This window comes from Pleurodeles waltl, chromosome 6 (assembly GCF_031143425.1).
Source record: "Pleurodeles waltl isolate 20211129_DDA chromosome 6, aPleWal1.hap1.20221129, whole genome shotgun sequence".
In the NCBI taxonomy this organism is placed as follows: Eukaryota; Metazoa; Chordata; class Amphibia; order Caudata; family Salamandridae; genus Pleurodeles; species Pleurodeles waltl.
In genome coordinates, this window is record NC_090445.1 from 1,683,302,471 (window position 1) to 1,683,328,577 (window position 26,107).

At 46.1% G+C, this 26,107-nt stretch overlaps 1 protein-coding gene across 1 annotated transcript in view; it reads right to left on the reverse strand.

Moving 5' to 3' along the window:
- NR5A1 (nuclear receptor subfamily 5 group A member 1) overlaps window positions 1–26,107 on the reverse strand; it is a 310,911-nt gene that overhangs the window by 74,984 nt on the left and 209,820 nt on the right. Inside the window, exon 5 of the mRNA XM_069242538.1 lies at window positions 2,365–2,484. Within this exon, the coding sequence (XP_069098639.1) occupies window positions 2,365–2,484 (120 nt within the window). The remainder of the gene's footprint in view (window positions 1–2,364; window positions 2,485–26,107) is intronic.

Consider the following 26,107-nt stretch of genomic DNA (forward strand, 5'->3'; position numbering starts at 1 on the left):
CTTGGGGCTCCAAGACAGCACATCAACTGCTGTACTCCTCAATGAGGTCTACACAGCCTATCGTGCCTTGGCAAGCTAATCACGACCATCAGCCCCACACCTGCTGAAAAGGAGAGGGGTGCCTCAGCACCATAGGGAGGAAGGTGACCACTGTCCAGTCTACACAGTCACCAACTCTTTAGAATTTTCAAAATCGGTGGTACTGTTAGCCAACAAGTAAGCAAAGGGGTAAGAAACTGCACCATTCTCTTCGTGTGGTCAAATGACTGGTGTGCAAATTGATTTGGAATGAGAAAAACTTTATATTTATGTTGAGAAAATAGAAAAATATATAAAACCATGTTTAAAAAAAATGAGCTGTTGTAGTTTAGAATAAACAATATCATGAAATAGGATGAAGTCTAAATGAATGCTTAAAGTTGTTCTAGCTCTTTTCTATTGACAGTTTTGGAATCAGATGATCTGAAATTCTGTTTTCAGCAGGCTTGAGGAGCAGACTTCATGTCAGAACTGTTCAGTTGTTGGTCATGTATTTTACGTTGGAATACCCTTGGTAGGTAGCAGGCCACGAATCCTGCTTTGCTCAAGAGGAATCCGCATGCCAGGATTGGTCGGTCATTCCCAGGTCACATTTTTAAAGTTGTGTGAGTGCAACCACCGTCAAGGGTAAAAGACCATCAATCCCACTTCAATGAAGCAGAGGCCCTACAACCGCCTTTCTGTCGGACCTGGAGGTGATAATGTAAAGGTACAACTGCTTACTGTCCCACCATGAAAAGTCTGTCTTTCAGTCCTTGTCCATTAGATAAATCTACTACCTGAATCTTGTACGTCTGACATCCACCTGCCAACTTCAAGGGCCAAGCCGCGACTACTTATGCAGGTGAACCTCTCTGATTCATTCACACTGAGCTTGATAAAGGCTCCATAAATTATCCTAGGGGGCCTAATAACTGGTAAAGTGTCAGTAAATAGCTTCGGGTTACAAATACAATGTGCCAGGCAACCCCCAGATGGTGGTAAATACAAGCATCCACCGAGTAATCTCTTGGCACAGCTTGTGGAAAAATGACCGAAGTTTATGCCAAGTATTTCTGTGTTGGTTCGTACATAGTGATGTCATGGATAACGTCTTGGGATGTTAACCACCATGGGTGATTTATTCTGGGCCCAGGGGAGCAAGGGTTAATCGCTCTATGAATGGTCAGGGTACCAGACTCTGCAGTATGTTTAATTCCCATATTTGTATAGTAATAGACAGTGGTCCTATGCTGGTGTGTTGGGTAGTTGCCTCCTCCATACTAATCAAAGAGATTTTTCCATGGTAGCGGTCACCAGGTCATTACTGGGCCACCGTCTGGGACCTTGCACAAAATGTGTGATGCGACTGGTGTTGAAGTTCAATAGCAGTCTCTTATTTGTGCCCTTTGAGCTGTCTTCATCGGTGAGGGTAACAGTACCCGCCCGTGCTCCTGAATGCTTCACGGTGCACATACGTGTTAGAGATAAACGTGATTGGGCTTTTACCATACCTGACAGTTGTGCACGGACGCATGTGCGTGATGTGCCTATTGGTGGATACATGTCAAGATCAACTTTGAAAACTCTAGAAACATATATTTAGCAAAGCTGTTTAACTCCCTTTTTCAAGTATAATTTGCTTACGTCTGTTTGAGTTTCTGCATCTCTCTCTGCTGGAACATGCTACCAAGATAGGTGGTCTTTGCAATTGATAACTGTCCATTGTCTAATATGGGCCATAAGATTTGTTTTCATATACAAGTGCCAATAGTATTGTAACTCTGTACACATGAACCAATTTCCGCAGCATAAAATCACAAAGAAAGAGCAACGGATATGCAAACAATTTTTGTCTTAATAAGGCTCCATGCTGTGCTTAATTTGTAAATAACAACATGCTGGTGCCCAAAGCTCTCCCCTGAAACACGCAAATCCTTCAATTAAATGTGCGAGCAAGGAATACTGAGGCAGTGTGATCCTGAAGCCATCTCGGGCCTCTTTAATCCATTTACAGCCCCTCCCTGACCATTCATCTCACTCTTGCAGCTTTCTGCTTTCTCCCTTTGAGGCGCTTTTTCGCTTTTCTATTCCCCCGTATTTCTCATATGTGTCTTTTGCTCACAGTAAATACTTGAGGCAGAAAAATACGTGCCAGCCCTCAAAAATAGGTGCTGGTGCCCCACACCGGACACCACTGTCTCAAATTAAGCACTGGCTCTAGGTTTGAAAATATGTGGATGAGAATGGTGATATGTACTTAAGAGATCAGGGGTGTATTTTATCAAACTCATGTGAGCGCTTCATCTGCTCTGTGAAATACCACCACAAAGGAATCCCTGTTACCTCTTGGCCTGTGACCAGGAGTATGCTGTTCTCCTTCCCATGTTGAATCTGGCGGTAAATATGGTCGAAAACCAGCAGCTCGCTCCAGCAGTTCTGCAGCAATATCATCTGATCACCCACCTGAAAGAAAGCACAAAGGAAATAAACTTCAATTAATAGCCATCAGAGCACAGCGAGAAGTTATCAGATATTAGAGCAAATAGGGAAGAGAAAGTTCACTTAGCAGCCTTCCGAGCCCAAAGTTAATTTAGCAGCCATCAGAGCACAGAAGGAAGAAAGTTTAGTTAGCAACTATCACAGCACAGAAGGAAGAAAGTTTAGTTAGCAACCATCCGAGCACCAGGAGCAGCTCCTCCGCTAAGGTGGAGGAGCGTCGCCCCAATGGATTGTGGGGAAAGGAAAACTAAAATGGTAATACCGCTATGTTATTATCATTTTATTTTTCCTGGGAAAAGGGGCGGGGCTGGGCTGAAAGGACTGGGCAGGATGACGGCTATGTGCCCACAAAATGCGCATGTCTGTGTTGGACGTTTGTGACCAGAAAAAAGCATTTCTGGATGTACAGACCTCATTTTGCGATTCGGTAATCCATTACCTTTTGCAACTCGCTATTAGGAACAGGCATGCCAAGGGCATCCTTTCCTAATAACGAGTCACCGGGCCATATAAGATGACCGTGAATGCAGTCGCAAATCAATCACAGTTACCACCAACTTCAAGTTGGTGGTAACCTATTCGCAAACGGGAAGGGTTCCATTGGGACCACTTCCCCTTTGTGAATGCAAGCGAAAATGTTTTTTCAGAGCAGATAGTGGTCCCATGGACCACTACCTACTTAGAAAAAATGAAAACTTTTCATTTATTTGTTTGAAATGCAACCAGTTTTCCTTTAAGAAAAACAGGCTGCATTAAAAAAAACTGCTTTATTTAAAAAGCAGTCAAAGTCATGGTGATCTGCTGTCCCCAGCAGGCCACCATCCCTGTGAGTGCAGCTATTCCTAATGGGGTCGCAAATTGCAAGCTACCGCATGAATGTTAATGGGGTGGGTCTTTGAAACCCCATTGGGAATCGTTAAATGTGACTGAGACTCATTTGTACATTTCATTTTGCGAGGATTTAATTGTGATTTGTTATGAATCTCAATTAGAGACTCCCAAAATGAAATGGTCGTATATCTGCCCTATAGGGCCAGATGTACGTAGCTATTTTCATGGCGAAGAGGGCCGTTTGCGACATGAAAATAGCATTTTGGCATGTACCAATGCTATTTTGCGATTCTGTAATCTATTTACTGAATCACAAAATAGGTTTGTGAGTCGCTATTTGGAAGGGGCGTGCCAAAGGCTTCCCTTCCAAATAGCGAGTCGCAGTGGTATGTAAGATTGTTTTGTGACAGTGAATGCGGTCACAAAACAATCACAGTTAGCACCAACTTCAATTTGGAGGTTACCCATTTGCAAACGGGAATGGAAGCGAAAAGCATTTTTCAGAGCAGGTAGTAGTCCCTCGGGTGGATGGATGGATGAATGAATGGGAGGAGGGAGGGAGGAAGGGAGAGATCGAGAGAGGAGGGGAGGGATGGGAGAGACTGTGAAACAACAGTGATCCTATCTGAAGATACAAGCTGGCTGACGTGGCAGCCTCTTATCAGAGTCCAGGGTCCTGGGTTTTCTATGACATTGTTATCTTCTAGCTCTCGTTTATTTCTCATTTTCGTTAAGAACCTTTAGTTCTGACGAACACAGATGTGTCACGTGACTTCCCATTTCTTTCACTTGCGTGTGTGGTGCCATCTGTGATCCACCTTTCATGGGAAGAACATTGCCTCCTCCTTGGCCTCTCTCAAGTGCACACCCACATTACACTTCACACGCGAAAAGAGGCAGTCAGTGAACCTTGTGGAGAAATAACCTCACTTACCCCCAGTAAATGTGAAAAAAACTTTGCATTGGCAGATTATTGTTTTGAAAGAGCACACAAGAGCATTCCCTCAATGGTCCATCCTGCCTAACTCACATATGGGGCCTGTGATGTTTCTGTGTCTCCATCCTTCAAAACCAAATTGTCCTATTTATGGAAATCGTTTTCTCTTCTTATGAAAGCTAGAGGAAGACTAATGGAGCAAACCTTTTCGAAAGTTGGAAAACAGTGAATGTGACACAAGCACAATGAAAATGGAAATCGCTTTTCCATAGAATTGTGAACATTGTTACTAAAAGTAATCAGATATGGCCTTCTGTTTTGTTTAAAATAGCTCCCAAACCTCATAAGAGTAGCTTTATCTTAATTTGTTAGCCCAAACCAAATTGCAAGAATTATTTGTTTCCAGGTTCCTGAGATTAATTTGTGTTTTTTTTCGGGAAAGGACCCATTACCTCCACAACATGAAATTTTATTTTTATAATATATTAATATGTGAAGTTTTCCAAAACGTTTATCGGTATTTGGGATAATATTGATGTGTAAAAAAACATAGAAATTCACTTAAAAAACCAAAGGTTAGAGCAACGTAATAGCTTCTGAATCTACTCGCACATTACCATAGAAATTAAACAGTTATGGTTAACTGAAGTAATTATTACTCGTACCCTAAGGTAACTATAACTCTCGCCCTTGATGTGCACTGCTAGTTGCCCCACATATTACAACACTCAGAACATCTTTGATGACGTCATTGATAATATCAATGTAATATGTGCTGTAAAGTTATCGGGGAGAAAACTGGGCATGGCGGTGGCATAACCTATAGAAGTGCTGCAGTTTGGAGGGGTTCAATTTACTATTCCCACTCCAGCCCAAGCTACAGTAGGGAAAATGTTGGCTTTGGAGGGATTAGATTACTATTTCTACTCCAGTCTAAACAACTGTAAGGAAAGTATTGCATTTTAGAGGGTCAGATTTACTAGATTTACTATTCTCACTCCGGGTTAAGCAACAGTAGGCCATGTATTGGACTTTGGAGGGGGTAGAATTACTAAGCCCACTCCAGTCTAAGCAACAAATGTGAACGTGTTGGACTTCAGAGGGGTTAGATTTACTATTCCCACTCCAGACTAAGGGTCTCATTACAAGGCTGGAGGTCCAAGGACAGCCAGCCACATGGTGACGGTCATTCCCCCGCAACTGTGGCAGTCCGAACACCACGCTACCACCCTGGTAGGTGGACCCGCCAGGGGACCACTGCCTCTACCGGGAATCTGGTTCCCGATGGTCTGAAGGAAGTATGAGTTGTACTCAGCCAGGGCGGCTCTGAGTTCAGTGCCACCTGGCTGATTACAACTCAGCTTTCTGCCAGCCTTCTCAGGGCAGGGTCCCCACCATGAGAAGGCTGGTTGAATGCCAGTGCCAGGGGTCACCTGGGGGCCCCTGCACTGCCTATGCCATGGGCAGTGCAGGGGCCCCCCTGCCCAGCAGAGTCAGAATACACACTGTCTGCTTTGCAAACAGTGCGCATTCTGAGGGTGCTATGTGCTATGGTGTTGGCCTCAGCTCTCTTAAGGGAGCCCAGACCAATATCATAGCACTGTTCCCAACGGGAACCACATGCTACAATGTTCCTGCCCGTCAGTCCGTTGGGAACATTGTAATACACTTGGGGAACGCCACTGCCATGGCGATGGTGTCTTCCCCGCTAGTTTGGCGGGTCCCACTGTTCCACGACTGGAAAGAATACACATCACGCCACAGGACAGACGTTCACAGTCATGTGACCGTAGAAACTGGCAGACGGGCTCATTTAGTTTAGGCAGAAAAATGCTAACTTTCTAAATCTGGCAATTTCAGAGTAGTAACTTAAAACCCATTTTTACCATTAAAGAAGATTTTAAATTATAATTGAAATGAGTGGAAGAAGTATTTCTCTACCTGCTCCCAAAGTGAAGTAATCCCGTATTGAGTATTATGAGGTAACTCAGGGCCCAATTACGACATTGGCGCTCCGAGTTCTACCACTTCCGCGTTGGTGGTTGGACTGCCGTGGTTGCAGCGGCCCGACTGCCACATTACGAAGTTGACGTGCAGACCCGCCAACCTTCCGCTGTCCCCGCTAGGATCTTTAATCCCGACAGGCTGACAGTGGGTGCAGGGTGTAATCAGCCAGGGCACCTCTGAACACAGCGCCGCCCTGCTCATTACAACCTTGTTCTCTGCCAGCCTTTTCATGGCGGTGCCACCGCCATGAAAAGACTGGCAGAAAACAGGTGCCCGTATCATGGGCGGTGCAGGCGTCCCCCTGCTCAGCGCCCTTGAAATACGCACTGTCTGCATTTCGAGGGTGCTGGCGCCCCCTGTGTGTGGCAGCATTGCCACAGGTTCAATTAAGAGCCGACGACCATGCTGCTGCCACTTTTCCGCTGGGCTGACCGGCGGAAACCTTGGCCCAGTGTGAAAGTCCTAATGGGGCCCGCGGGGAGGTCTCCAGCATGGCGGCAACCACCCTGTCAGGAGTTTGGCGTACAGTGTTCCCGCCCAACAAATTTGCAATAGGGCCTTCAGTGTTAATCTGTGGGAGAAGTAAAATTGCTACAGTGAAAAACAATATTAGGAGTTTTGGCAGCCAGCAAACATCTCCTAATTTTTACATACTATGCGCCCTGCTCTATGAGACTTTATGGCCTACCTTAAAAAGGAAGCTGTAGGCCTGGCAAAGGATTACATTTTGCCAGGTCGAAATGGCAGCTTAAATTACATTACTGTAAACATCTCAGGCTTACCACTGCGATCTGTAGTGCAGGTTTAACCCCTTCCCCGCCACGGACGTAATGGTTACGTCCATGGCAGCGCCCGTGTGGCGCCATGGACGTAACCATTACGTCCTGAATGCTGCCCTCGGGAGAAGCGCTAGCGCTCCCCCCAAGGGCCGCCCCCCCCACCCCCTAGGTCAGGGCTGACAGGGGAATCCCTTCCCCTTCAACCCCCGACCCCCCCCTCACCCCCCCTGTGATGTCAGCGCGCGAGTGCGCGCTGACAATCACACAACCTCCCCCATCGCGCTGGAAGCAGCGCGATCGAAAGAGAAATGCTCAGCATTTCTCTTTCGATCACGTGGGGGAGGCCCGGAGGGGCTTCAAAGGGAAGGAAATGTATTTCCTTCCCTTTGAAGTCTCTCCGAGGGTTTCAAAAGCCGGATTGCTTTCAATCCGGCTTTTGAAACCCCACTAGACACCAGGGATGTTTTTTTTTTATATGAAATTGACAGAAGGGAGCGACCCCTTGGGCAAGGGTCGCTCCCAAGGAGGTCATTTTTTTTAAGGCCTTTTATGCCCCCCCTGGGGGCAGATCGGCCTATTATTAGGCCGATCTGCCCCCAGTGGGGGCAGAAACCTCTAGACACCAGGGATACTTTTGTTTTTTTTGTTTTTTTATTTGTTTTCTTTTGTGTTTTAGGTGTGGGGAGCGACCCCTTAGGCAAGGATCGCTCCCATAGGGGGGAAATTATATTTAGGCCATTTCTGCCCCCTTTGGGGGCAGATTGGCTTATTTTTATGAGGCCAATCTGCCCCCAAGGGGGGCAGAAACCACTAGACACCAGGGAGTTTTTTTTGTTTGTTTGTTTTTCACGTAAGGGGAGCGACCCCTTAGGCAAGGGTCGTTCCCTTGGGGGGCAAATTTATTTTAGGCCATTTCTGCCCCCCATAGGGGCAGATCAGCCTATTTTTATTAGGCCGATCTGCCCCCACGGGGGGCAGAAACCACTAGGCACCAGGGATTTTTTGTTGTTGTTGTGTTTTACAGTTGGGGAGCGTCCCCTTAGGCAAGGGTCGCTACCCTGGAGGGGCAAATTGTATTTAGGCCATTTCTGCCCGCTTTGGGGGCAGATCGGCCGATTTTAGGTCAATCTGCCCCCAAGGGGGGCAGAAACCACTAGGCACCAGGGATCTTTTTTTTGCGCCGTCACGCAAGGGGAGCGACCTTGCAGGCAAGGGTCGCTCCCCAGGGGGGGTGGGGGGGCAAATTTATTTTAGGCCATTTCTGCCCCCCCTGGGGGCAGATCGGCCTATTGGTATTAGGCAGATCCCCTTTAGGCGCCAGGGCAAAAAAAAAATTGTGTTTTTTTTTTTTTTGTTTCTTTGTTTTTTTAGAGATTGGGAGCGACCCATTAGGCAAGGGTCGCTCCCCTGAGGGGCAAATAGTATTTAGCCCATTTCTGCCCCCCTTGGGGGCAGATTGGCCGATTGTAGGTCAATCTGCCCCCAAGGGGGCAGAAACCACTAGGCACCAGGGATCTTTTTTTTTGCGCCGTCACGCAAGGGGAGCGACCTTGTAGGCAAGGGTCGCTCCCCGGGGGGGGGTGGGGGCGCAAATTTATTTTAGGCCATTTCTGCCCCCCCGGGGACAGATCAGCCTATTTTTATTAGGCCGATCTGCCCCCACGGGGGGCAGAAACCACTAGGCACCAGGGATTTTTGTTGTTGTTGTGTTTTACAGATGGGGAGCGTCCCCTTAGGCAAGGGTCGCTCCCCTGGAGGGGCAAATTGTATTTAGGCCATTTCTGCCCGCTTTGGGGGCAGATTGGCCGATTTTAGGTCAATCTGCCCACAAGGGGGGCAGAAACCACTAGGCACCAGGGATCTTTTTTTTGCGCCGTCACGCACGGGGAGCGACCTTGTAGGCATGGGTCGCTCCCCGGGGGGGGGGGTGAGGGGGGCAAATTTATTTTAGGCCATTTCTGCCCCCCCTGGGGGCAGATCGGCCTATTGGTATTAGGCCGATCTGCCCTCAGGGGGGCAGAAACCTTTAGGCGCCAGGGCAATTATTTTTTTGTGTGTTTTTTTTTTTTGTTTGTTTGTTTTTTTAGAGATTGGGAGCGACCCATTAGGCAAGGGTCGCTCCCTTGAGGGGCAAATTGTATTTAGCCCATTTCTGCCCCCCTTGGGGGCAGATTGGCCGATTGTAGGTCAATCTGCCCCCAAGGGGGCAGAAACCACTAGGCACCAGGGATCTTTTTTTTTGCGCCGTCACGCAAGGGGAGCGACCTTGTAGGCAAGGGTCGCTCCCGGGAGGGGGGGGGGGGGTGGCACATTTATTTTAGGCCATTTCTGCCCCCCCTGAGGGCAGATCAGCCTATTGGTATTAGGCCGATCTGCCCCCGGGGGGGCAGAAACCTCTAGGCACCAGGGCAAATTGTTTTTTTTGTGTTTTTTTTTTGGTTTCTTTGTTTTTTTAGAGATTGGGAGCGACCCATTAGGCAAGGGTCGCTCCCCTGAGGGGCTAATTGTATTTAGCCCATTTCCGATTGTAGGTCAAATTGCCCCCCAGGGGGCAGAAACCACTAGGCACCAGGGATCTTTTTTTTTGCGCCATCACGCAAGGGGAGCGACCTTGTAGGCAAGGGTCGCGCCCCGGGGGGTGGGGAGGCAAATTTATTTTAGGCCATTTCTGACCCCCCTGGGGGCAGATCGGCCTATTGGTATTAGGCCGATCTGCCCCCGGGGGGGCAGAAACCTCTAGGCGCCAGGGCAAATTGTTTTTTTTGTGGTTTTTTTTTTGTTTGTTTGTTTTTTTAGAGATTGGGAGCGACCCATTAGGCAAGGGTCGCTCCCCTGAGGGGCAAATTGTATTTAGCCCATTTCTGCCCCCCTTGGGGGAAGATTGACCGATTGTAGGTCAATCTGCCCCCAAGGGGGCAGAAACCACTAGGCACCAGGGATCTTTTTTTTTGCGCCGTCACGCAAGGGGAGCGACCTTGTAGGCAAGGGTCGCTCCCGGGAGGGGGGGGGGTGGCACATTTATTTTAGGCCATTTCTGCCCCCCCTGAGGGCAGATCAGCCTATTGGTATTAGGCCGATCTGCCCCCGGGGGGGCAGAAACCTCTAGGCACCAGGGCAAATTGTTTTTTTTTTTTTTTTTTTTTGGTTTCTTTGTTTTTTTAGAGATTGGGAGCGACCCATTAGGCAAGGGTCGCTCCCCTGAGGGGCTAATTGTATTTAGCCCATTTCTGCCCCCCTTGGGGGCAGATTGGCCGATTGTAGGTCAAATTGCCCCCAAGGGGGCAGAAACCACTAGTCACCAGGGATCTTTTTTTTTGCGCCATCACGCAAGGGGAGCGACCTTGTAGGCAAGGGTCGCGCCCCGGGGGGTGGGGAGGCAAATTTATTTTAGGCCATTTCTGCCCCCCCTGGGGGCAGATCGGCCTATTGGTATTAGGCCGATCTGCCCCCGGGGGGGCAGAAACCTCTAGGCGCCAGGGCAAATTGTTTTTTTTGTGGTTTTTTTTTTGTTTGTTTGTTTTTTTAGAGATTGGGAGCGACCCATTAGGCAAGGGTCGCTCCCCTGAGGGGCAAATTGAATTTAGCCCATTTCTGCCCCCCTTGGGGGCAGATTGACCGATTGTAGGTCAATCTGCCCCCAAGGGGGCAGAAACCACTAGGCACCAGGGATCTTTTTTTTTGCGCCGTCACGCAAGGGGAGCGACCTTGTAGGCAAGGGTCGCTCCCCGGGGGGGGGGGGCAAATTTATTTTAGGCCATTTCTGCCCCCCCTGAGGGCAGATCGGCCTATTGGTATTAGGCCGATCTGCCCCCGGGGGGCCGAAACCTCTAGGCGCCAGGGCAAATAGTTTTTTATGGTTTTTTTTTTGTTTCTTTGTTTTTTTAGAGATTGGGAGCGACCCATTAGGCAAGGGTCGCTCCCCTGGGGGGCAAATTGTATTTAGACCATTTCTGCCTCCGTTGGGGGCAGATTGGCCGATTGTAGGTCAATCTGCCCCCAAGGGGGGCAGAAACCACTAGGCACTGGGGATTTTTTTTTTGGCACCAATGTCACGCAGGGGGAGCGACCCCATAGGCAAGGGTCGCTCCCGGGGGGGGGGCAGGGGGGTTGGGGGGTGGGGGACAAATTTATTTTAGGCCATTTCTGCTCCCCCTGGGGCCGGCTGAGCTAGAGGCCAAAATCCACAGGTAGGCACTGTTTTCTATGAAAAAATGTGATGTGTCCACGTTGTGTTTTGGGCCATTTCCTAGGCCTACCCACACCAGTGAGGTATCATTTTTATCGGGAGACTTGGGGGAACGCTAGGTGGAAGGAAATTTGTAGCTCCTCTCAGATTCCAGAACTTTCTGTCACTGAAATGTGAGGAAAACATGTTTTTTTAGCCAAATTTTGAGGTTTGCAAAGGATTCTGGGTAACAGAACCTGGTCAGAGCCCCACAATTCACCCCATCTTGGATTCCCCTGGGTTTCTAGTTTTCAAAAATGCGCTGGTTTGCTAGGTTTCCCCAGGTGCCGGCTGAGCTAGAGGCCAAAATCCACAGGTAGGCCCTGTTTTCTATGAAAAAATGTGATGTGTCCAGGTTGTGTTTTGGGCCATTTCTTGTCGCGGGCGCTAGGCCTACCCACACAAGTGAGGTATCTTTTTTATTGGAGACTTGGGGAACGCTGGGTGGAAGGAAATTTGTGGCTCCTCTCAGATTCCAGAACTTTCTGCCACAGAAATGTGAGGAACATGTGTTTTTTTAGCCAAATTTTGAGGTTTGCAAAGGATTCTGGGTAACAGAACTTGGTCCGAGCCCCGCAAGTCACCCCTCCTTGGATTCCCCTAGGTCTCTAGTTTTCAGAAATGCACAGGTTTGGTAGGTTTCCCTAGGTGCTGGCTGAGCTAGAGGCCAAAATCTACAGGTAGGCACTTCGCAAAAACACCTCTGTTGTCTTCCAAAAATTTGGATGTGTCCACGTTGCGCTTTGGGGCGTTTCCTGTCACTGGCGCTAGGCCTACCCACACAAGTGAGGTATCATTTTTATCGGGAGACTTGGGGGAATGCTGGGTGAAAGGAAATTTTTGGCTCCTCTCAGATTCCAGAACTTTCTGCCACAGAAATGTGAGGAACATGTGTTTTTTTAGCCAAATTTTGAGGTTTGCAAAGGATTCTGGGTAACAGAACCTGGTCCGAGCCCCGCAAGTCACCCCTCCTTGGATTCCCCTAGGTCTCTAGTTTTCAGAAATGCACAGGTTTGGTAGGTTTCCCTAGGTGCCGGCTGAGCTAGAGGCCAAAATCTACAGGTAGGCACTTTGCAAAAAACACCTCTGTTTTCTTCCAAAAATGTGGATGTGTCCACGGTGCGCTTTGGGGCGTTTCCTGTAGCGGGCGCTAGGCCTACCCACACAAGTGAGGTATCATTTTTATCGGGAGACTAGGGGGAACGCCGGGGGGAAGGAAATTTGTGGCTCCTCTCAGATTCCAGAACTTTCTGCCACAGAAATGTGAGGAACATGTGTTTTTTTAGCCAAATTTTGAGGTTTGCAAAGGATTCTGGGTAACGGAACCTGGTCCGAGCCCCGCAAGTCACCCCTGCTTGGATTCCCCTAGGTCTCTAGTTTTCAGAAATGCACAGGTTTGGTAGGTTTCCCTAGGTGCCGGCTGAGCTAGAGGCCAAAATCTACAGGTAGGCACTTCGCAAAAAACACCTCTGTTTTCTTCCAAAAATTTGGATGTGTCCACGGTGCGCTTTGGGGCGTTTCCTGTAGCGGGCGCTAGGCCTACCCACACAAGTGAGGTATCATTTTATCGGGAGACTTGGGGGAACGCTGGGTGGAAGGAAATTTGTGGCTCCTCTCAGATTCCAGAACTTTCTGCCACAGAAATGTGAGGAACATGTGTTTTTTTAGCCAAATTTTGAGGTTTGCAAAGGATTCTGGGTAACAGAACCTGGTCCGAGCCCCGCAAGTCACCCCTCCTTGGATTCCCCTAGGTCTCTAGTTTTCAGAAATGCACAGGTTTGGTAGGTTTCCCTAGGTGCTGGCTGAGCTAGAGGCCAAAATCTACAGGTAGGCACTTCGCAAAAAACACCTCTGTTGTCTTCCAAAAATTTGGATGTGTCCACGTTGCGCTTTGGGGCGTTTCCTGTCGCTGGCACTAGGCCTACCCACACAAGTGAGGTATCATTTTTATCGGGAGACTTGGGGAACGCTGGGTGAAAGGAAATTTTTGGCTCCTCTCAGATTCCAGAACTTTCTGCCACAGAAATGTGAGGAACATGTGTTTTTTTAGCCAAATTCTGAGGTTTGCAAAGGATTCTGGGTAACAGAACCTGGTCCGAGCCCCGCAAGTCACCCCTCCTTGGATTCCCCTAGGTCTCTAGTTTTCAGAAATGCACAGGTTGGTAGGTTTTCCTAGGTGCCGGCTGAGCTAGAGGCCAAAATCTACAGGTAGGCACTTCGCAAAAAACACCTCTGTTTTCTTCCAAAAATTTGGATGTGTCCCACGGTGCGCTTTGGGGCGTTTCCTGTAGCGGGCGCTAGGCCTACCCACACAAGTGAGGTATCATTTTTATCGGGAGACTTGGGGGAACGCTGGGTGGAAGGAAATTTGTGGCTCCTCTCAGATTCCAGAACTTTCTGCCACAGAAATGTGAGGAACATGTGTTTTTTTAGCCAAATTTTGAGGTTTGCAAAGGATTCTGGGTAACAGAACCTGGTCCGAGCCCCGCAAGTCACCCCTCCTTGGATTCCCCTAGGTCTCTAGTTTTCAGAAATGCACAGGTTTGGTAGGTTTCCCTAGGTGCTGGCTGAGCTAGAGGCCAAAATCTATAGGTAGGCACTTCGCAAAAAACACCTCTGTTGTCTTCCAAAAATTTGGATGTGTCCACGTTGCGCTTTGGGCGTTTCCTGTCGCTGGCGCTAGGCCTACCCACACAAGTGAGGTATCATTTTTATCGGGAGACTTGGGGGAACGCTGGGTGAAAGGAAATTTTTGGCTCCTCTCAGATTCCAGAACTTTCTGCCACAGAAATGTGAGGAACATGTGTTTTTTTAGCCAAATTCTGAGGTTTGCAAAGGATTCTGGGTAACAGAACCTGGTCCGAGCCCCTCAAGTCCCCCTCCTTGGATTCCCCTAGGTCTCTAGTTTTCAGAAATGCACAGGTTTGGTAGGTTTTCCTAGGTGCCGGCTGAGCTAGAGGCCAAAATCTACAGGTAGGCACTTCGCAAAAAACACCTCTGTTTTCTTCCAAAAATTTGGATGTGTCCACGGTGCGCTTTGGGGCGTTTCCTGTAGCGGGCGCTAGGCCTACCCACACAAGTGAGGTATAATTTTTATCGGGAGACTTGGGGGAACGCTGGGTGGAAGGAAATTTGTGGCTCCTCTCAGATTCCAGAACTTTCTGCCACAGAAATGTGAGGAACATGTGTTTTTTTAGCCAAATTTTGAGGTTTGCAAAGGATTCTGGGTAACAGAACCTGGTCCGAGCCCCTCAAGTCACCCCTCCTTGGATTCCCCTAGGTCTCTAGTTTTCAGAAATGCACAGGTTTGGTAGGTTTCCCTAGGTGCTGGCTGAGCTAGAGGCCAAAATCTACAGGTAGGCACTTCGCAAAAAACACCTCTGTTGTCTTCCAAAAATTTGGATGTGTCCACGTTGCGCTTTGGGGCGTTTCCTGTCGCTGGCGCTAGGCCTACCCACACAAGTGAGGTATCATTTTTATCGGGAGACTTGGGGGAATGCTGGGTGAAAGGAAATTTTTGGCTCCTCTCAGATTCCAGAACTTTCTGCCACAGAAATGTGAGGAACATGTGTTTTTTTAGCCAAATTTTGAGGTTTGCAAAGGATTCTGGGTAACAGAACCTGGTCCGAGCCCCGCAAGTCACCCCTCCTTGGATTCCCCTAGGTCTCTAGTTTTCAGAAATGCACAGGTTTGGTAGGTTTCCCTAGGTGCCGGCTGAGCTAGAGGCCAAAATCTACAGGTAGGCACTTTGCAAAAAACACCTCTGTTTTCTTCCAAAAATGTGGATGTGTCCACGGTGCGCTTTGGGGCGTTTCCTGTAGCGGGCGCTAGGCCTACCCACACAAGTGAGGTATCATTTTTATCGGGAGACTAGGGGGAACGCCGGGGGGAAGGAAATTTGTGGCTCCTCTCAGATTCCAGAACTTTCTGCCACAGAAATGTGAGGAACATGTGTTTTTTTAGCCAAATTTTGAGGTTTGCAAAGGATTCTGGGTAACGGAACCTGGTCCGAGCCCCGCAAGTCACCCCTCCTTGGATTCCCCTAGGTCTCTAGTTTTCAGAAATGCACAGGTTTGGTAGGTTTCCCTAGGTGCCGGCTGAGCTAGAGGCCAAAATCTACAGGTAGGCACTTCGCAAAAAACACCTCTGTTTTCTTCCAAAAATTTGGATGTGTCCACGGTGCGCTTTGGGGCGTTTCCTGTAGCGGGCGCTAGGCCTACCCACACAAGTGAGGTATCATTTTTATCGGGAGACTTGGGGGAACGCTGGGTGGAAGGAAATTTGTGGCTCCTCTCAGATTCCAGAACTTTCTGCCACAGAAATGTGAGGAACATGTGTTTTTTTAGCCAAATTTTGAGGTTTGCAAAGGATTCTGGGTAACAGAACCTGGTCCGAGCCCCGCAAGTCACCCCTCCTTGGATTCCCCTAGGTCTCTAGTTTTCAGAAATGCACAGGTTTGGTAGGTTTCCCTAGGTGCTGGCTGAGCAAGAGGCCAAAATCTACAGGTAGGCACTTCGCAAAAAACACCTCTGTTGTCTTCCAAAAATTTGGATGTGTCCACTTTGCGCTTTGGGGCGTTTCCTGTCGCTGGCGCTAGGCCTACCCACACAAGTGAGGTATCATTTTTATCGGGAGACTTGGGGGAACGCTGGGTGAAAGGAAATTTTTGGCTCCTCTCAGATTCCAGAACTTTCTGCCACAGAAATGTGAGGAACATGTGTTTTTTTAGCCAAATTCTGAGGTTTGCAAAGGATTCTGGGTAACAGAACCTGGTCCGAGCCCCGCAAGTCACCCCTCCTTGGATTCCCCTAGGTCTCTAGTTTTCAGAAATGCACAGGTTTGGTAGGTTTTCCTAGGTGCCGGCTGAGCTAGAGGCCAAAATCTACAGGTAGGCACTTCGCAAAAAACACCTCTGTTTTCTTCCAAAAATTTGGATGTGTCCACGGTGCGCTTTGGGGCGTTTCCTGTAGCGGGCGCTAGGCCTACCCACACAAGTGAGGTATCATTTTTATCGGGAGACTTGGGGGAACGCTGGGTGGAAGGAAATTTGTGGCTCCTCTCAGATTCCAGAACTTTCTGCCACAGAAATGTGAGGAACATGTGTTTTTTTAGCCAAATTTTGAGGTTTGCAAAGGATTCTTGGTAACAGAACCTGGTCCGAGCCCCGCAAGTCACCCCTCCTTGGATTCCCCTAGGTCTCTAGTTTTCAGAAATGCACAGGTTTGGTAGGTTTCCCTAGGTGCTGGCTGAGCTAGAGGCCAAAATCTATAGGTAGGCACTTCGCAAAAAACACCTCTGTTGTCTTCCAAAAATTTGGATGTGTCCACGTTGCGCTTTGGGGCGTTTCCTGTCGCTGGCGCTAGGCCTACCCACACAAGTGAGGTATCATTTTTATCGGGAGACTTGGGGGAACGCTGGGTGAAAGGAAATTTTTGGCTCCTCTCAGATTCCAGAACTTTCTGCCACAGAAATGTGAGGAACATGTGTTTTTTTAGCCAAATTCTGAGGTTTGCAAAGGATTCTGGGTAACAGAACCTGGTCCGAGCCCCTCAAGTCACCCCTCCTTGGATTCCCCTAGGTCTCTAGTTTTCAGAAATGCACAGGTTTGGTAGGTTTTCCTAGGTGCCGGCTGAGCTAGAGGCCAAAATCTACAGGTAGGCACTTCGCAAAAAACACCTCTGTTTTCTTCCAAAAATTTGGATGTGTCCACTGTGCGCTTTGGGGCGTTTCCTGTAGCGGGCGCTAGGCCTACCCACACAAGTGAGGTATAATTTTTATCGGGAGACTTGGGGGAACGCTGGGTGGAAGGAAATTTGTGGCTCCTCTCAGATTCCAGAACTTTCTGCCACAGAAATGTGAGGAACATGTGTTTTTTTAGCCAAATTTTGAGGTTTGCAAAGGATTCTGGGTAACAGAACCTGGTCCGAGCCCCTCAAGTCACCCCTCCTTGGATTCCCCTAGGTCTCTAGTTTTCAGAAATGCACAGGTTTGGTAGATTTCCCTAGGTGCTGGCTGAGCTAGAGGCCAAAATCTACAGGTAGGCACTTCGCAAAAAACACCTCTGTTGTCTTTCAAAAATTTGGATGTGTCCACGTTGCGCTTTGGGGCGTTTCCTGTCGCTGGCGCTAGGCCTACCCACACAAGTGAGGTATCATTTTTATCGGGAGACTTGGGGGAACGCTGGGTGAAAGGAAATTTTTGGCTCCTCTCAGATTCCAGAACTTTCTGCCACAGAAATGTGAGGAACATGTGTTTTTTTAGCCAAATTTTGAGGTTTGCAAAGGATTCTGGGTAACAGAACCTGGTCCGAGCCCCGCAAGTCACCCCTCCTTGGATTCCCCTAGGTCTCTAGTTTTCAGAAATGCACATTTTGGTAGGTTTCCCTAGGTGCCGGCTGAGCTAGAGGCCAAAATCTACAGGTAGGCACTTCGCAAAAAACACCTCTGTTTTCTTCCAAAAATGTGGATGTGTCCACGTTGAACTTTGGGGCGTTTCCTGTCGCGGGCGCTAGGCCTACCCACACAAGTGAGGTATAATTTTTATCGGGAGACTTGGGGGAACATAGATTAGCAAAACAAGTGTTATTGCCCCTTGTCTTTCTCTACATTTTTTCCTTCCAAATATAGGAGAGTGTGTAAAAAAGACATCTATTTGAGAAATGCCCTGTAATTCATATGCTAGTATGGTCACCCCGGAATTCAGAGATGGGCAAATAACCACTGCTCCTCAACACCTTATCATGTGCCCTTTTTGGAAATACAAAGGTTTTCTTGATAGCAATTTTTTACTCTTTATATTTCAGCAAATGAATTGCTGTATACCCGGTATAGAATGAAAATGCACGTCAGGGTGCAGCTCATTTATTGGCTCTGGGTTCCTCGGGTTCTTGATGAACCTACAAGCCCTATATATCCCCGCAACCAGAGGAGTCCAGCAGACGTAACGGTATATTGCTTTCGATAATCTGACATTGCAGGGAAAAGTTACAGAGTAAAACGTAGAGAAACATTTATGTTTTTTTCACCTCAATTTCAATATTTTTCTTTTTCAGTTGTTATTTTCTGTAGGAAACCCTTGTAGGATCTACACAAATGACCCCTTGCTGAATTCAGAATTTTGTCTACGTTTCAGAAATGTTTAGGTTTCAGGGATCCAGCATTGGTTTCATGCCCATTTCTGTCACTGACTGGAAGGAGGCTGAAAGCACAAAAAATTGCAAAAAATGGGGTATGTCCCAGAAAAATGCCAAAATTGTGTTGAAAAATTGGGGTTTTCTGATTCAAGTCTGCCTGTTCCTGAAAGCTGGGAAGCTGCTGAGTTTAGCACCGCAAACCCTTTGTTGATGCCATTTTCAGGGGAAAAACCACAAGCCTTCTTCTGCAGCCACTTTTTCCAATTTTTTTGAAAAAAACGAAATTTTCCCTGTATTTTGGCCAATTTCTTGGTCTTTCAGGGGAACCCACAAAGTCTGGGTACCTCCAGAATCCCTAGGATGTTGGAAAAAAAGGACGCAAATTTGGCTTGGTTAGCTTATGTGGACAAAAAGTTATGCGGGCCTAAGCGCAAACTGCCCCAAATAGGCAAAAAAAGGCCTGGCACAGGAGGGGGAAAAGGCCTGGCAGCGAAGGGGTTAAACAATTTCTACAGCCCATTAGTAGCACTAAATGTAGAGGCCCTGGGAAAATGCAATACCATACACCAGGGACAGAGCGCAAGCAATTTACCACTGTTAGCAGGAGTAAAGTGAGTGAAGTGTGTGAAGTCTTAAAAGCCAACAAAAATGAGTTCTCCAAAGGAAGGCAAACGTCTAGGGTGACCCTGAAAAGGGCCCAGCCCAACACTAATCCAACTTCATTGTAAACAACAATAGGGGAAGAGCTGGACTTTGGAAGAGTTAGATTTACTATTCCCACTCCAGTCTAAGCAACAGTAGAGAAAGTGTTGTACTTCCGAGGGGTTATATTTACTGTCACCACTCTGGTCTAAGGAACAGTACGGAAAGTGTTGGACTTGCGAGGGATTACATTTATAGTTCCTACTCCAATGTATGCAACTTTAGGGAAAGTGTTAAGCTTCATACAGATCATATATGCTATTCGAATTGATGATTATTTTTTTAAAACACTAGAATACCAAACTATCATTTTTAAATCATATTTTATTTAAGAAATTGATACAATATAAACATAGAAAAAAAGCAAATAACTGAAACTAAATAAATTAATTAAACTAACTGAAACTAAATAAATTAATCCAACTTAAATTGACTTCCTCCCAACAACCCAAAAAATACAAAGACCCCAAAAGGAAATTAAATAAAATTATTAAAAGAAAAATGTAATTTAAAGTAAATAAATAAAATTAAAAAATACAACTATATTTTCCAAATATCATTATTAAAAACATGTAAAACTAAATTAATAAATAAAACAAATATTATTTAAATACGAAATAAACAATTAAAAATATTTACAATGAATGTAAAAAAATTTTTTTACTTCCCACCCTAATCCACTACATCCACTACTAAAATAGAAATAACTAACAAAAGCATGAACATTAAATTATCAATAATAATTAAAAAAAATTACTTAAACAAATTAAAATATTATTAATCAATTAAATATTCGATTTACAATAAAAAAAAGGATAAAACATTTAAATGAAATGAATTCAAGTCTAATTAATTCCCATCCTGTTCTCCTACAAACTCAACAACCCGCTTTTAAAATTACTAACATACATGTATTAATTAAAATATTCTATCAGAATGAAGGGGGCAACAAAATGGGTATTCATATTTCAGGTGGGGACAGAATAATAACTTGACCAGTGTTTTATAACAGTGAGCTCATGAGAAAGAGAATCACATTTTATGGAATAGAAATACGTGAATGTTATTTTGCTATCCACGAAACCCAGGGAGAGTTACCGATCAAAGAAGGAGCCCTAGTTGCACACAGATGGCTCTAAACCAGGGGTGCATGGCATTTGATTAGTTTGCTTTTGCATAATTATGTGAAATTTCATGAAAAATTAGGCAAACATACACATAGTTATGCATACTTTTGTGAAATGCAGATCCGGAATTTAGTGCTGCAATTTAGCATGAAATACCTAGTCATGTCCATTTTCGATGTGAGGACACATTATCACTTAAACTATAGAGACAGCAGCATAAAAGCCACAAACAACTAATGCGCATGTTCTGATTGTTTGCATTGTTCCCACGGGTCGCGCATTTTTTGCAATGTGCATGACAAAATTGTGCAATATGGCATAAAGTCATAATATAGGGAATTTTCCTTAACAAGTCCAATGTGAAATCCCCACAGTTTGGCAAAAAATGCTAGTATGGTGGAAATTTCGCCCATACCTACTTTAAAGCAGGAGTGAGTTTTCGAAGCCACCAGTTGGATGGCCAGAGATAGAGGTGTGGCCTTCCACCACCGGTACCTCTGGTTTATTGCTGTTCACTTTAAAATCATTCATTCTAGTTCATCTGACAACAGAAAGTCAGTTCTGAATAGTGGTCCCAGTTTGACATGAAGTGTCATCTAGTGCATAGGTGCCTAATGTAGATCCAGGAGGGCCATATCCATCCTGATTTTCAGGATGACCACTTAGTATATAAATAAAAAATAGTTTAGATAATTGTCTGTAAATGTACTTTGAGTGATTATCCTGAAACCTTGACATGGCTTCAACCCTCATGGACCTACAGTGGGCACCCATGATAGTCTGATGACAATATGCATGTCAACAACAAAGGTCATTAAATTTAGGTCATCGGAATGGATCGGTCAATGGAGGGGCCATGTAGATATGAAACAGCTGTGGCATCTGTTGTGAAATGATTTTGAAAGAAAAATGGAGACCGGGCTAGTGAGCGATGTGTAAGATAAGATGCTAGCCAAAGCTATGGGACTGACCCGAAACCTGGCCAGCAGATGTATGACAGCAGGATGTCGTGAGACTCCGGGGTGAAGGCTCTGGAGGGACTGAAGAGTCAATGGCAGGCTTAAGTCCATCATAAGTCAATGTTCTAGGGTATTTAATCAATAAATACAGCCAGAGTCACTTCCCACATATTACATTGAATTAATATTCTATTCTAACTCCAATTCAAACATTTTGAGGGAAAGTGTCATATAATGGGATGAGATGAAAGTTTATATTTTTATGGAGCTATTTAAGTATCGTTTAGATTTTGGTATTAAGTGTATTCGCGTCTAGGGGCCTGATTTAGAATTTAGCGGAAAAGATACTCTGCGTCATATGTGATGAACTTGCCTGTCTACCAAAACATTGGTCAGCATACTCTATTCTGAGTCAAGAGGGTCTTCTGTTTTCTGATGGTGGTGCACCCACTGGCTCCACGGTAAGAAAATGTACTCCAACGGTCTGACAGTGGCCCATCGGAGCAAAGACTGTAGTCTGCCCTCCCTACTGAGAACGAATGCTGCGATTTCTGTCTGTCACCACCAGGGAGTCCGTAGCAGTTACAAACAGAAAATAAAATAATGATGCCTGCATTCTGGTTAGAAAACTCCCAGGCCATGATGGTCATTGTTTTTTTTTCTCAAAATTAAACTTCTGCTTAAAAGTTTGTTTTTGAAGTACAAAAATTTGTGCTCCATGGCCACCTAAAAGACGGTGGTCATGCACTTAACTTTCAGTGCCTTCACAGGAGCTCCATGCCGGTGATCTCTAAAAATGACGGTCCACTGTCCGTCAGGGTGGCGGATGGAAAACCAGCATACTTTTAATGAGGCCCTATGTTTCCTCAATTTTTTTTTTAAATCTAGTTTCACCCGGCACCACCCCCATAGATTGTGTAGTTGTTTTTCCTGCGTAGATGCCAGTTGCTATCGCAAATGGAAGCGCAAGAGGCCTTCTCACACTGAACCCTTGTACTGAGTCTTCCCGCACTTGTTGGCCCCTTGGCTACCAAGAAAACGAAGAACAAGCATGCCCGGCTTCTGACCAATCGCAATCCTTCTCTCTCAACATAAAGAATCTTCCGTTCCATTGAAATGGCTCTCTCTTCTGCCAGAAATAGAACGAGAAAGCCATTCATCACAAAACCTCTTTTCAGTCAATATGTTTCTATTCATTGTTCATTGTCGGTCTATTCCCTTCTCACAGTGTAAGTTAAGTGTCAGCTCAGGCCCCGCAAGTCACGCGGCAACTGTTACTGAATACTGGCTACAAGACCCGGCCATGTTTGGCAAGCCCAAGTAATACTTGCTAAATCAGCAAAGAGAAATATCGGCTTCCTAGCAGTAAATATTAATAGCCCTGGGGGAAGCGCAGATGACCTGTTTCAAATGGTTTCTGTTGGTTACAGTTGCTGCTGTAGGTGTTTGTTTAGAAAGCTTCACACTCCATTCCTGCTACTTCTGGTGATTGGGTTTGGGTGGCATCTTTTGATAATTGATGGGATATATGTGCAACTCATAGACTCTGTTATCTTTCTTGCGAGGCACATGTCATTAAATGACCAAAACTGCAAATACTTCTGTTTATGTTTGGGGTTCTTTTAGAGAGCACTAATTATTAAGTTTCATGGAGCTAAATAGGTCCTCAAATGTGATCCATTACTGTCTAGGCATAAAGATTGAACAGGTAGGTTTTAAGACTCTTACCAAAATTGACTGTGGGCGTAACTAACAAAGTTTCTCTGCACAGAATTCCATGGAGTTAAATAAAAAGTGAGATTCTGCGGAGTTCTGTGAGCAGGCAGAAATCGGGACGTCAAGTTGATTTTTAGCACCAGGAGCTTGTTCCACACTACGAAATCAGTGCAAATGGCACCACCTAGTGCGCCAGAGTGCACTGCTGCCCGAGTTGGTTCTACTGCCACTCAAGTAGATTTTCTACTTGAGAGACAGCTTCCCCAATGCAAAGGGTTGTGCATCTAGTGACCACTTGCATTAGGAAAATCTCACAGGTGCCCTCCTAGCACCCAAAAAGTCACGCTAGGGGATGCCATTTCTTGCTCGCCAACTTATCTCTGGCAAGCCGTGCTTGAGGAAAAATTCTGCCACACTGTGTTCTGCGGAATTTGGCTGGAACTCCACTTTACATGCATAACACAGAGTGGCCAAAACTCCGCAAACTCTGCTGGTGGAGCAGAGTTTACCGCCCACCCCTAACCAAAATGCTATTCAAAAGCAGAGGTGTGTGGGCTGTATAGTTGCTATGTTTTAATACCAAGTAGCACTCACAAACATCTTCTCTATCCTTAAAGCTAATTTCAGATCTGAGTCAGCTACTTAATTATTTTCCAGACAGTTCACCTTCCTGTGGCAATTTGTACAGAGCAGCCAACCCGAAAAAAAGGATAGTTTTCAGATACAGAAATAAGAGGCCATTCATGAAGCATTTGTGTAGTTCCATGGTTTGAGACATCAGAAAGAATATTATTATCAGGGGTACAAGGATGTCCAGGCTTTCTCCTCTGAAAACCTCAGCTGTCTGAATTCTCAGGATCAGTGTCAATATATCCACACTGAAGACTGTGTAGACGCCATCTCAGGAATGCTCTTACCTAGATGCTTTATGAGCGAGAAAAGGCCCTGAATTTCCTTTTAAAGTAGAGAAGACCTCGGTATTAGATTCAGAATCTTGTTGTATGGTGGTCCTTGTCATGTCTCTTCTGCTTGTCTGGTTGTATTAAACCAGAAGCGAATGAAAAAGATTATCAGGCAGCTTACAACAAATGGAGACATGGAAAAGTTAAGCATTTTTGGCTGCAACTTAGATATCATGGTAAAAACAGATTAGTGTATGGTTGTGAGGTGTCATGTAGAGTGGCATTGGCTGGCAGATATTGTACTTACTATATGGTCCATCATATAGCCTTAGAACCCGCCGTAGCGGGCTCTACCGGCTATTAAAGGCCCGCTCCCCGCGTTAAATGCCCGAGCCAAAGGCGAGGGCATTTAACAAGGGAGAGGGACTTTAATAGCCGGTAGAGCCCGCTACGGCGGGTTCTAAGGCTATTAGAACATTCTGCCACTCAGGGCAGAATGTTCTATTAAAAAAAAAAAATGTTCATGGAGCCCGAGGGGATTAAAATCCCCTCGGGCTCCGTGAGGCTTTGTTCACAGCTGTTGCTGTGAACAAAGCGAACATTGGAATGTTGGCGCTGCGGGCTTTTACCGGCCAGTAAAAGCCCGCAGCACTCCATTGTCTTCAATGGAGCTGCCAACATTCCAATGTTCTAATTACATTTAAAGACACCCTGGGAAATATCAGTTATTCAACTGATAATCAAGTATCTACTCTGACCATGTCGGCAAGGACAAAGGAGACAATACTGCCCCTTAAGAAAATGGTCGACGGCAAACTTATAAAGACTCCTCACACATAAATACAATCCTAATGACAAAATATCATGCCAAATGCTTGCTTTGTTTAGTGATAATGCATCTGTAAGATCATAAGAACCGCATTAAGAAACAGGCAGGTATCTAATATATTTAAATCATATTTAAAGGAAGAAAACTAACTTAGCCCTGGAAAAGCCCAAAAGTGACAGGCTAAATACCTGTGAGTATGTAGTAAGGATGTGGAAAAAGTAGTGGAAAAAGTAGTGGATTCTCTCTTGCAACATCATTTTGACCAGCACCTTGTTTGGACAGAAGTGCATCAGGTTGGAATCAGAATGGTGGCACATCACTAGCAACCTCCTGCATACTGAAGATACATGTGAAGTAGCCTTGCTGATATAACTAAATCTAACTTCAGGAGATGATGCCATGAATCATTCAAGCCTCGTGGATAGGTTAAATCCAGTAGGAGCTGTTTAGGGGAGACTCATAAAAGAGACTGCCACTTTACATTCAGGATGAGTCCATTTCAATGTAACCGTTGACCCTCAGGTTATCCTCGTCCCACTATGCATCTTGAATGTTTTAATCCCCCGCCACCCTTTTCTCATCCCCCCAAGGGTCGGAGCTACACTATTAAAATCTTGCGTAAGGTTATGACAATCAGCCATTAAAGGACTAGGTGATGATTCTGGCATTCATCTGGGCTCATGGGATGAATACTTGACATGCAACGCTGGTTTAAGTACAACTGGCTCCAATAAAACAGGGGCTAGTTGTTATCTTGGGGTTTCTTTACAGATTGATCTTGCTGTGTATAGTTTGTATTTTGGATTCCTACCCTCACAGGACATTGGCGCTCAAGAGCAAAGATCCACAATCTATTGTATAGGTGCATTTGTTGTGGTTGGCATGTATTGACCGTTCACGCTCTAGAACGTGCTTTGTGTAAAGGGCACTTAAAACACAATATTTCTTTTAAATAACCAACATTTTTAAGACCTTCAAAACAGAGACTGAGGCCCTCATTACAAGTCTGGAGGTCCTTGGACCGTCAGACTCCTGGTGGCTGTCTGGGCCGGTGGTAATGACCGGCATATTAAAAAACGCCACCCGGACCGCCAGGACGGAGTTGAGCACCTCTGGCCCGGCGGTAGGCCCTGTAATACTGCCATCGATATTATGGCTCGGCAGACCGCCAGCATTTTCGTGGCGGTCTCACCGTCACCAAAATGCTGGCGGTAATGCACCTGGCGACAAGAATCTCCATTCCTGTCGCCAGCAGACACACCCGCACACCACTACACACCTACATTTACGCACCTCCACTCACCCATGTATTCGCTTACATACCCCCACATACTCGCACCCAAACATGTACTCAGATACACCCATTCACTTGCACACACACACGAACACACCCATTAATTTGCACGCATGCACTCAGACACACACTCTCATGCATGCACTC